We start from the raw sequence: 11,133 nt of genomic DNA, 5'->3' as shown, positions 1-11,133 counted from the left end.
TTCTTTCATATAGATCAGGAATATTGAAATGGATGTGCAAGTGGGGGCAGAACTGGGTTTTCCACAGGAGTAAGTTTGTGTGTTCCTAGGACAGTATTCATCTGCATGTGTGTGGACAAGAATCATCACCCATTGCTATTCAGTTATCTACAAGGAAGAATTTTTGCTTCTGTATGGTATATGTACCTGAGAATGGCCCTATGGTCTAAGAAGAATGTGTGTTCTGAGTTCCAAGCCACGGAATCACGGAGTGGCCAGCCTGGAGGTTCTCTCTTTTTTTGAGACAGAGTCTGGCTCTGTTGCCCAGGCTGGAGTGCAGTGGCACGATCTCGGCTCACTGCAAGCTCTGTGTCCCAGGTTCATGCCATTCTCCTCCCTCAGCCTCCCAAGCAGCTGGGACTGCAGGCGCCTGCCACCATGCTCGGCTAATTTTTTTGCATTTTTGGTAGACAGGGTTTTGCTATGTTAGCCAGGATGGTCTCGATCTCCTGACCTCGTGATCCGCCCGCCTTGGCCTCCCAAAGTGCTGGGATTACAGGCGTGAGCCACTGCACCCGGCTGGTTCACTCTTTATTTGTGAGGAACATCTGAACCCTTGGCCCCATCCTGTGGTACGCAGGCCATACGGGGTATCAAGGCCCTTCGGGGTTAAATTGAGGTTGCCAGATGGAGGTTGCTAAGGGAAGGGTGCCATTTGAAAATACTATATAAACTGATGCTTTTTACAAATGGTAGTGGTCCTCCTGTCCAGCCCACTACCACTAGACTGCCCTGTAAGTCCCCTCAGTAAACCTGCCTCATTCTGTGACTCTGGGTCTCTTCTTCCGCCTCTCAAACATGGTGCCATCCCTACTGAAGTTAATAGGGGTGCAGCACAGCAGCTTCAATGGAAAATTATGCGTTGTCTAGACAGCACAACCTTCCAGGTTCCAGCCTTTGTCTTTGAGAAGTCTTACATAACTCTGTTAAGTTGTAGACACCTGATAGCAACTCAAAATAATTCTTGCCTATAAATAGGTAAATTAATTCTGCCCACTGGAGGGACAACTCTCAAGCCGATGGAACAACCAGTTTTGTGTCCATTTGCACATTCATTTTACATTCCTTTTTTTCCAGATAAATTTGCCCTTCTTTGACTTCACTTTTGGATTGATTATAACATCTGCTTGGTTCACTCATGTAATTAAATAAAATGTTTAACATGTGTTCATTTCATAATTATGAGAATCATGACATACGTTTTTGGGAAAATTATCTTTTAATAAAATAAGCAATAATATATCGATGGTGTACTGTGTGATGCAGAAAATGAAGCAGAGTGTTGAGGAATGCAGGACATGTTATTTTAGAAGTGTTCAGGAAACCAGGGAGGCGGAGGTTGCAGTGAGCTGAGATAGTGCCACTGCACTCCAGCCTGGGCGACAGAGCGAGACTCCATCAAAAAAAAGTGTTCTGGGAAAACCCTTCTGTGAATAAAAATGCAAGCACATAGGTGGGGCGCAGTGGCTCACGCCTGTAATCCCAGCACTTTGGGAGGGCGAAGCGGGCAGATCATGAGGTCAGTTCAAGACCAGCCTGGCCAACATAGTGAATGAACCGTCGTCTCTAAAAATACAAAAAAAATTAGCTGGGCGTGATGGCACGTGCCAATAGTCTCAGCTACTCGGGAGGCTGAGGCAGGAGAATCGCTTGAACCCGGGAAGCAGAGGTTGCAGTGAGCCAAGATGGCGCCACTGCACTCCAGCCTAGGCAACAGAGTGAGACTCCATCTCGAAAAAAATAAAAAATAATAAAAAAAATGCAAGCACTGTGGAAGGTCAAGGTAAGAGGATCTTTTGTAGCCCAGGAGTTTGAGATGACCGTGGGCAACATGGTGAAATCCAGTGTCTACCAAAAACACACAAATTAGCCAGGCGTGGTGGTACCCGCTCGTCCCACCTCTTCGGGAGGCTGAGGCGGGAGGCTCGCTTGAGCCCGGGAGGTGGAGGCTACAGTGAGCCGTGATCACGCCTTTGGACTCCAGCCTGAGTGACAGAGCAATACCCCATCTCTTAAAAAATAAAAATGCTAAAAGAAGTATTCACGTTCTGAAAATCAAATTTAACTGGGCGTCCTGTATTTTATCTAGCAACCGTATGGTGAGTGGTCTCAGAAGACCCGCGCTGGGTAGAGGGGATCTGGGCTGAGATATATCCCGGTCCGCCCCGCGTGGAGGTGGGGCCTGGGGAGTGGGCGTGGCACAAGCGGCTCCGCCCCGTCACGTGCCCTCCGCGCCTGCCGCGCAGTCAGCCCAGCAGAGCGCCAGGCGGCTACGGCAGCTGAGGCGGCGGTGGCGGCCGCGGCGTCGGGGCTGAGGCGATGGCGGCGACTGCGGTGGCGGCGGGGCGGGGCTGTGGCGGGAACCGAGTCGGCCCAGAGTCCCCCGGGGCCGGCAGCAGCGCTGGAGCTGTGGCTCAGTGAGTAGCCTGGCAGGCCCTCGGCGCGGCCGCTGCGTCGCACGTGATGCCTCGCTTCCCGCCTCCCGGGGCCTTGCTTCTGGGCGGGCGGCCGCAGGGGAGGCTGGCGGCCGGGTAGGGGGTCTGGGCCCTGCGCGGTGGGGAGGATCTCCCAGGGGTCCCCGGAGAGAAGCCCCAACTATCCGCCGGGGCTGCGGCCCCCTGCGCTCTGCCCCTCCCCCTCCGCCCACCCCTCCCTTAGCCGCAGAACAGGACCCGGACCCCGACCCCGATACCAATGGCTACGTGACCTGCGCTTTCCCCTGCGCCAGGCACTGTGCTCACAGCGGCTCAGCCCTGCTTAATCCTCGTTCCCACCCGGAGCTGGCTTCTATTATTAACCCCACTAGGGAAGCGGGGACGTTGAGGCTTAAGGAGACGCAGTCGTGCAAGACACGCAGTCTGTTTGGAGCTGAGAAAGATCTCTATCTGGCTACCGCGTCAAAAAGAGCTTTTTTACCTCTTGTGTTTACTTTGGCCAGACTTTTTTTTTTAAAACGCATATACTTTTTCCCCCCCACCTAAGAGACGGGGTCTCATTACGTTACCCTGGTTAGGCTCAAATCCCTTGGCCGGAATTCTTCTGCATGTCTCTTGTAATCTTCACAGTAATCTTAGGGGCTATTATTATCTCCGTTTTACCAATGAGGGATTGAGGATAAAGAGGATAAATAATATTCCCCTTGTACCCAGCCCTGCTAGGTGCTGGGAACACTGAGGTGCATAACACAGGGTCCTTGCTCACAAAAACACTTTTTAGTGGGTACAGGCTGGTAGTCACATCACCTTACTAACGGGATTGGCGAGGAGGAGGAGGGCATTCGTTTCACCTGTTGTGGTAGAAGTTGGTTTACCTGGGGGTCGTCACAGCCGACCGCATTCCAGGCAGACGAAACTGCATGTGCAAAAGCTGGGGACAAGAGAATGTGGAGCGCTTCGGGAACAAGTAGGTCAGTCCGCTGGAGTGCAAGGCTAAAGCGCAGGAATCCGGGAAAGGCTGCACGGCTAATTGGGGCGAGATCTTCATGAGCCTTGTGTGCTGCAGAAAGGAGTTTGTTTTTTACGAGGGCAGGGGAGCTGTTTGGGAGTTTTCAGCCAGAGAATCTGATCAAGGAAGCCTGTTAAAGGCGTCACTTGCAGCCATATGGTGCTAAATTGGGCGGAGAGGGTGAGACTTAAGGCAGGGAGAGCAGCTAAAAAGCTCTTTTGGTGGTGGTTGGGGGTCGCAGGAGGACTAAGGCAGTGGGGAGAGGGAGAAGTAATGAGTAGGCGCAGTCAGCAGCCTCGGTGCCTTGGAATGGAGACAGGGGACAAGGAGAAATCTAGGCTAGATCGCAGATTTCAGGCTCGAGGAACTGGTGGGTTACAGATGTCTGTCCTGTGAGGAGGAGCTGGTTTAGACCGAGAAGGTTGAGATGTGGAGTTTGAGGTGCTTGTGGCATAGTCAAAAAAGAGATGCCCTCTAGGCAGCTGGTTGGCACCGGAGAGGGCGAGTGTGGGATGTACCGTTTGGAAGTCTGGTTCATTGGCAGTCAGCTTGCGGGAGAAGCTTGTGTATATTAAGAGCAGAGGTTTGGAGAGAGCGCGTGGGGAGCCCCAGCATTGAAGAGGCAGATGGGAAGAGAAGACTGAAGGCTGAGCAGAAACAGGCAGGGGAGACCTGCAGGGGCACCCACTGATAGCAAAGGAGGGATGTGGTTGTAAGGTAGTTTTGCTGCTTAAAAATGGGGTAGAATGAGGAAGGAGAAGAGGGAACTTTGAATTTGGTAACCAACCAGTTATTTAATGAGACGTCCTTGAGTTAAACAGTAGAGACAGAAGATAGTAGTTTTAGGAGGCAATGGAGAACAGAAGGCTTAGACTGGAGTTGCAAAAAAAAAAAAAAAAAAAGGACTGCTCATGCCTGTAATCCCAGCACTTTGGGAGGCCGAGGTGGCGCGATCCTTTGAGTCCAGGAGTTTAAAGACCCGCCTGGGCAACAGGGTAAAAGCCCGTCTCTACTAAAACACAAAAAATAGTCAGGTGTGGTTGCACACACCTGTAATTCCAGCTACTTGGGAGGCTGAGGTGGGAAGATCGCTTGAACCTTTGGGGCAGAGGTTGTGGAAGTGGAGATGAGATTGCACCACGGACTCCAGCCTGGGCAACAAGGTGAGATTCTGTCTCAAAAACAAAAAATGTAGCCGGAGTAAGAGAAAGTAGCTGCCTCAGGTGGAGGAGATGAAAGGAGTGCTTGGGCTTGGAACTGCCCAAGGACACGGTTCTTCAACTCCAGCTTTTTTTGAAACAGAGTCTCACTCTGTTACCCAGGCTGGAGTGCAGTGGCACGATCTCAGCTCACTGCAGCTTACCCCTCCTGGGTTCAAGCATTTTTTCCACATCAGCCTCCCCAGTTCTAGCTTTTTTAAAAATTTTATTTATTTTATTTATTTATTTATTGAGATGGAGTCTCTCTCTGTTGCCCAGGCTGGAGTGCAGTAGTGCCATTTTGGCTCACTGCAACCCCTGCCTCCTGGGTTCGAGCAATTCTTCTGCCTCAGCCTCCCGAGTAGCTGGGATTACAGGCACACGCCACCACAAGGGGCTAATGTGTGTGTGTGTGTGTGTGTGTGTGTGTGTGTGATGGAGTTTCATTCCTGTCCAGGCTAGAATACAATGGCATGATCTTGGCTTACTGCAATGTCCACCTCCCAGGTTCAACAAGCGATTCCCCTGCCTCAGCCTCCCAAATAGCTGAGATTACAGGTGTTAGCCACCACATCCAGCTAATTTTTGTATTTTTAGTAGTGACGGGGTTTCACCTTGTTTGTCAGGCTGGTCTCGAACTCCTGACTTCAGGTGATCCACCTGCCTTGACCTCCCAAAGTGCTGGGGTTACAGGCATGAGCCACTGTGCCCAGCCCAGACTAATTTTTAATATTTTTTGGTAGAGATGGTGTTTTACCATGTTGGCCAGGCTGGTCTCAAACTCCTGACCTCAAGTTATCTGCCAGTCTTGACCTCCCAAAGTGCTGGGATTACAGGCGTGAGCCATCATGCCCGGCCTAATTTATTTATTATTATTATGGTTTTTTTCATGGCATATACATTGTATTAAGCTCCAGCTTTTGGGGGCAGTGTCCCAAAGTTGCTAGATCTTCCTGTTTTTCAGGAACGACTAGAACCTATATTCTTAAGTGAAATCTCTTGGGTTTTCAGAAGTTGGCGCCGATTTTGGGCCATAATTTGGGGAAGGCCAGGCAGAATAAATGTGTGGGGAGGGTGCAGCCAGTGGCCTCCTCAGCCGTTTTTCATGAGGCTTGAATGTAGAAGGAGGGAGAAAGGGTAGCAAGAGGGAATTTAGGAGTAAAGGAGAGTGTTTTAGAAGGAGAGGGGGACATGTGAGCCCCCCTTCATGTTGATGTTCCTTTGGGGAACTGCCCCTCCCCGATTCTGGGTCCAGTGTCCCATCCATTGCAGAGGGACCTGAAGGTGCTCGGAGCCAGAGCAAAAAGGGGGGACCTGGCCTTACAGAGAGGAAGGACACCTTTTGTTTTTCCGACTGTCTGGGGAAGGAGATCAAGATGATTGCACATGCAAACAAGTTTGTCAGTGCCACCATCGCCACCTGAGTATTAGGTGCTCAAGTGGAACAGGGGACTTGAGGAAGGTGGGGAAGCATGGGGGAGTGACTGGTGAGGCAAACCGAAGGGGACCCACCCAGACAGAGAGCTGGGTTTCTCAACCTTTGCATGAGTGACATCTTGGTCCTGCTAATTCTGTGTTGGGGAGGCTGACCCATGCACTATAGGATGTTTAGTGGCGTCCCTGGCCTAAACCCACTGGATACCAAAGCTCACACCCTTCCTCCCAGTCATGACAGCCAAAAATGTCACTAGATACTGCCACATTTCCCCAGGGTTGAGTGGGATCGAATCACTCCTACCCATCTCCCTGCTGCGATCCTGCGTTAGGACTGTGGAGTGCTGACTGGACATCAGGAATGTGGGTTGCAGTCTTCATGGCTGTATTTGTTGTTGTTGTTTTTCTTCTGGGAATAGGAGCAGAGAAGTAGTGAACGATGGGTTAAGCCAGATTTGTTGGGGATGGCGGGGCATTGGTGCTGCAATGGAGGGATAAGGGGGTCGTGAGATTGATGGTATGGCCAAGACGTGGGTGTAGTTGAAGGCAAATGCGTTGTGGGTCTGAGCTGGATGAAGTCACCAGGGGGTGGTGTTTGAGGAATGGCCAAGCTCAGGTCCCTGCAAACAAGGCAGCTGTATCTTTAAGATGGGAAGAGAGTAATAAAACCTGTCCTTAGGGTTGTTGAAAGAATCAAAGACTTTAGTACACAGAAAGCACTTAAAATAGTGCCTTACTATGCTTGTAGTAAGTGCCCAAGAAGAGCCAGCTATTATTATCATTAGGCTTTTATAGCTGCAAGTAATTGAAACTAACTCATACCCATACTCACTTACCAAAAAAAGGAAAGTAAAGAAAGTCCCAGAGTAGGGGTAGGCTTAGTCCAGGAGCTCCATGGTTCACTTCTTTGATTGAATTTTCTCTGCTTTGCTCTTCTCCGTACTGCAATCCCAGCAGAATTCATTTCTTTTCTCCATTGATTTGCAAGAGTTATTGCTCTTCTGCCTGTCGGCTTGGGTTTTATGTCCACCTTGGAGTCAGCATGACCCAGGGTCATGAAAAATGAAGATGGCCAGACCTGGGGTGGGGTGTGGTGGGGTACAGTACCCAACCCAGAGCCAAGGGTGGGGAAGGTGAATGGGGGACCTAGAATTGAGGAGAGGGGTTGTTCCCAGAGGAATATCAGGAAGCTGTTACCAGAATCTCATGCCTTAAAAATACAAACAGCAGCGCCTGTGCATTCTGTCATTCGGTTCTGCAGCCTTTTTTTCCACTTCATGTATTTTGGTCATTGTTCCACATGACTGCAGATGTAGTCACCTTGTTCTTTTAAATGAAAAGCCTTAGATGCCCTGTTGTATGGGTGTCCTAGGATCCCTTTAACGGGGTCCCTGTTGGTGGACATCTTAGGTGTTGCTAGCCTTGCGCTATTAAAAACAGGACTCCTCTTGGACTCTGGGATTCTAGCTCTGGTAGTGCTGCCACGGAGGCCATGGCTTAGTAAAAGTTGGGTGCTCAGTAAATCTGTTTCTTCCTTCCACTTGGAATGATGTGTAGGACATTCCCATGCTGGGTCTTGGAGGTTTTCACACGTGCTGAATTGGATGATTGCCGGACTCTGGGGAAGGAGTCCCCCTGCAGCGTGGACTGCTGAAGGATTGCATTCTGCTCCTTGGGGTGACCGCTTCCCCACAGCATTGGGGCTCCCCTTGCTAGCACAGGCAGCTGCTGGTGCCAGAGTCATGACCCCGGTTGGTTGGCAGCTGACTTGGAATGGTTTGGCTTCTGAATTAGTCAATCTTAGATGAGCCATTTCACTCACAGCTGGAGGTCTCAGCTGTTTTCTTAACACCTCTGGCCCTGTAGCACGCTTGAAATGAATCATACAAACACTGCTTTTAGTGAGGAAATACATGGCAGCAGTGTTATTTCTCAGCACCCCTCTGTCCTGCTCAAGTGCCAGCTATAAATAAACCACCTTGGAGTCTGGGATAGCCCAAAACAGAGAAGGCATCCTTTGAATTTCTCCCTGGCCATGCCCTGTCTGGCCCCAGCTAGTCCTTGGAGCAGATTGGTATCAAACCGACCTGCAGGGGTTGCTGTGGCCTGGTCAGACCCAGCTGCTGGCCCCCTGGGGGTCATTTTTTGGATCTGCGCAAGTCCTCTGAAATAGTTTGTGCAGGCTGGGATTATGTGTTTAGGGGCCCAGTTATTTCAGACTGAGATAGCCATCTCCCCGTGTTATCAGTATGTCCAGCCAGCTGGCCAAACACTGTCTAGCAAAAGAAGAATCATTCATTCAGTAGGTACCTGCCAGCAACTCTTCTAGGTGCCGGAGCCTATGAGAGTGAATGAGACAGGCCTCCTTTTTGCCTTCAAGGAGTTTATGAGCACGAAGATCAAGCTGGCTTCCAAGAGAGGCCCTAACTTTGTCAAGGAACTGAAGACCTCACCCGAGAGTGGTTAGAAACACATCCAGGCTGTGGAGCTGGACCAGCCTGCAACTGAATTTTTGTTTCTGCCATTCCCTTGCTTTGTGGCTGGGTAGGTTTCGTCATCTGTAAAATGGTGTAGATGTTTGTGCCACCCTGGATTCTGAGGACATCTGGCATGGTACCTGGCCCATAGTCGGTACTTTTTCTTTTTCTTTTCTTTTTTTTTTTTTTTTTTTGAGACAGAGTTTTGTTCTTGTTGCCCAGGCTAGAGTGCAATGGCGTGATCTCGGCTCACTGCAACCTCTGCCTCCTGGGTTCAAGCAGTTCTGCTTTAGCCTCCCAAGTAGCTGGGACAACAGGTATGCAGCACCACGCCTGGCTAATTTTGTATTTTTAGTAGAGATGGGGTTTCTCCATGTTGGTCAGGCTGGTCTTGAACTCCCAACCTCAGGTGATCTGCCCACCTCAGGCTCCCAAAATGCTGGGATTACAGGCATGAGCCACCGTGCCTGGCCTCATAGTAGGTACTTTTTAAAATGACAATGATCACCGTGACTTTTGAGCCATGATAAATCTTTTTGTTTTCTCCCCGCCGCAGGAGAATCCATTTTCCTTTTATTCATTATGCAGTGGGGCTAAAGTGCAGGGCACGAAGGCTTTTACACAAAATTTTAAGTTTTTATGTATAGGTTTTCATGGAAATTTAAACATTTAACAGTGATAGGGACAATAACCCATCATAAGTACATTATCACTAGGTTTCAGCAACTCTTTATTTTGCCATTTATTTTCAACTATCAATCCAAATATTCTAGAAGTATTTTAAATCAAATATACAATATCATTAATTTTGGAAAAAAGTAACTATCTGACAAGTAAAGATAAAAAAGAAAATATCATTGTCACAACTAATACAATTTTTAATATATAAAATAGATAAAATTGTGTATTCACCAAAGAGTAGACTCTACAACCACTGAAGGCTTTGCATGAAATGTTTTGACATGGTTCATCTAATATTTCATCTTCAGACACAAAAAATCAATACATGAAAATATTTAATTACATATAAAGGGCCATGGACTATGGTTGGAGGAGGAAATTGCAAATCAACAGTGGGATATTCCAAACCACTGTATTGTGAAAGGAAACGCAAGAAAGAAAAGAGGAATTCCTATTGTTCACGATGAAAGGAAAGGTAACTCCTAGAGAGCCACTCCCTCACTTTGCCATATTCAGATGTCTAGAACAAGGCACAGGTCTGGCCATATCCAAGGAAAGGTGAGGATTCAGGGTATAACAAAAGATAGCAGAGATCATGGGGTGTCTTAGGATTCTGTCCCCCACATCCACCATTGCACAAAAACTTAACCTAACATCTCACATTGGTGGGGATCTGGTGTTCTTGTAAGAAAAAAAGAAAGTCTCAGAAAATGTTTCCCTTGTAGACTCTGAGGCAGTTGATCCTCAGCACTTTCTATTTTGGAAGCCAAAAAATTCTTTCTTGAGAAGGGGGCCAGTCCTGTGCACCATAGGATTCCCATTGTTGACTGCATGTCAGTGGGTGCCACCAGTTATTAAAACCAGAAATATCTGGGCAAACTTCCTCAGGATGCAGAAGCTGCTCCCGTGAGAACCACTGCTCCTCTCCATATGTGAACAGACTGACAGATGCAGGCAGCACCAGCAATCTCTTGAACCACTGAGGTGCACTGGAAAATGTGAGTCGCAGTGTGTCCCTGTGTTAGAATTATTAAGAGGCTTTTGTTTTGTTGACAAGTGCTGAGACCATGCAATGCACCACGGCAATATTAGCTGGGAAAATGATCTTTTCATAAAGTTTTGAACCCAGATGTTCCTTCTTTGTTGTTTTCCTGGAACGGGGTAAATCCAGTTTTCACTTCCATACCTCCCCTAACAATCCCAAGGTCAGGTCTTTTACTGCTTCCCTAGGTGATGTGACCATTATCAGCCTGGGGGAAGATGAGCTGATTTCCTCTCTTATCGGCCTGGGGGAAGATGAGCTGATTTCATCTCTTCCTTTATAACCATGACATGGGGGCCTCATTTCACATGCACAGATTCCCTCCAAAGACTAGATGAGCAGGCCTGAGCCACCCTGGTGCTTGGAGTAGTGACAGCCTTGCCCCAATGCCACTCTCTCTTCCCACCATTGTTGAGTTTTGGGCCATCATGCATTCAGTGCCTCAGTGGACAGAGAACCAAACCCAGGTGCTCTCACAAATCTGGAGCCAATTAAAGTTTTTTGGACTCCAGCTCAGCTCAGACCACTGTCACCTGCTAGGGACTGGGGACACCACTGGCACCTGCTTGAGACTATGGGTGACTGTGGACTCTGAGCAGGGATGTGCTGTGTCCATGTGACACTCCTTCTCCCCAACAGTTGTTCAAGAGGGTGGTGCCCTAGGAATGCCATCTGAACCCAGTGGAACAAGAAGGGCAGAAAGCACCTGGCACCCACTGTTCATACCACTGTCACCCAGTTCCACAATGTGGCTAACGTGAAGATGTTTCCTCTCGATGAAAATCTAAACAACAACAAAAAAAAGAAAATCCTAATT

At 48.8% G+C, this 11,133-nt stretch overlaps 1 protein-coding gene across 1 annotated transcript in view; it reads left to right on the top strand.

The window, feature by feature from the left end:
- The first annotated feature begins 2,262 nt into the window (after window positions 1–2,262).
- The window catches only part of GGA2 (golgi associated, gamma adaptin ear containing, ARF binding protein 2), a 45,278-nt gene continuing 36,407 nt past the window's right edge, over window positions 2,263–11,133 (top strand). Inside the window, 2 exon segments of the mRNA XM_017887151.1 lie at window positions 2,263–2,388; window positions 2,390–2,456. Of these exon segments, the coding sequence (XP_017742640.1) occupies window positions 2,359–2,388; window positions 2,390–2,456 (97 nt within the window). The 5' untranslated portion in view covers window positions 2,263–2,358.

Source organism: Rhinopithecus bieti, unplaced genomic scaffold (genome assembly GCF_001698545.2).
Source record: "Rhinopithecus bieti isolate Rb0 unplaced genomic scaffold, ASM169854v2 scaffold_13348, whole genome shotgun sequence".
NCBI classification, from domain to species: domain Eukaryota; kingdom Metazoa; phylum Chordata; class Mammalia; order Primates; family Cercopithecidae; genus Rhinopithecus; species Rhinopithecus bieti.
Note: the sequence above shows the minus strand (reverse complement) of the source record. Positions and strands in the feature narration are given on the sequence as shown.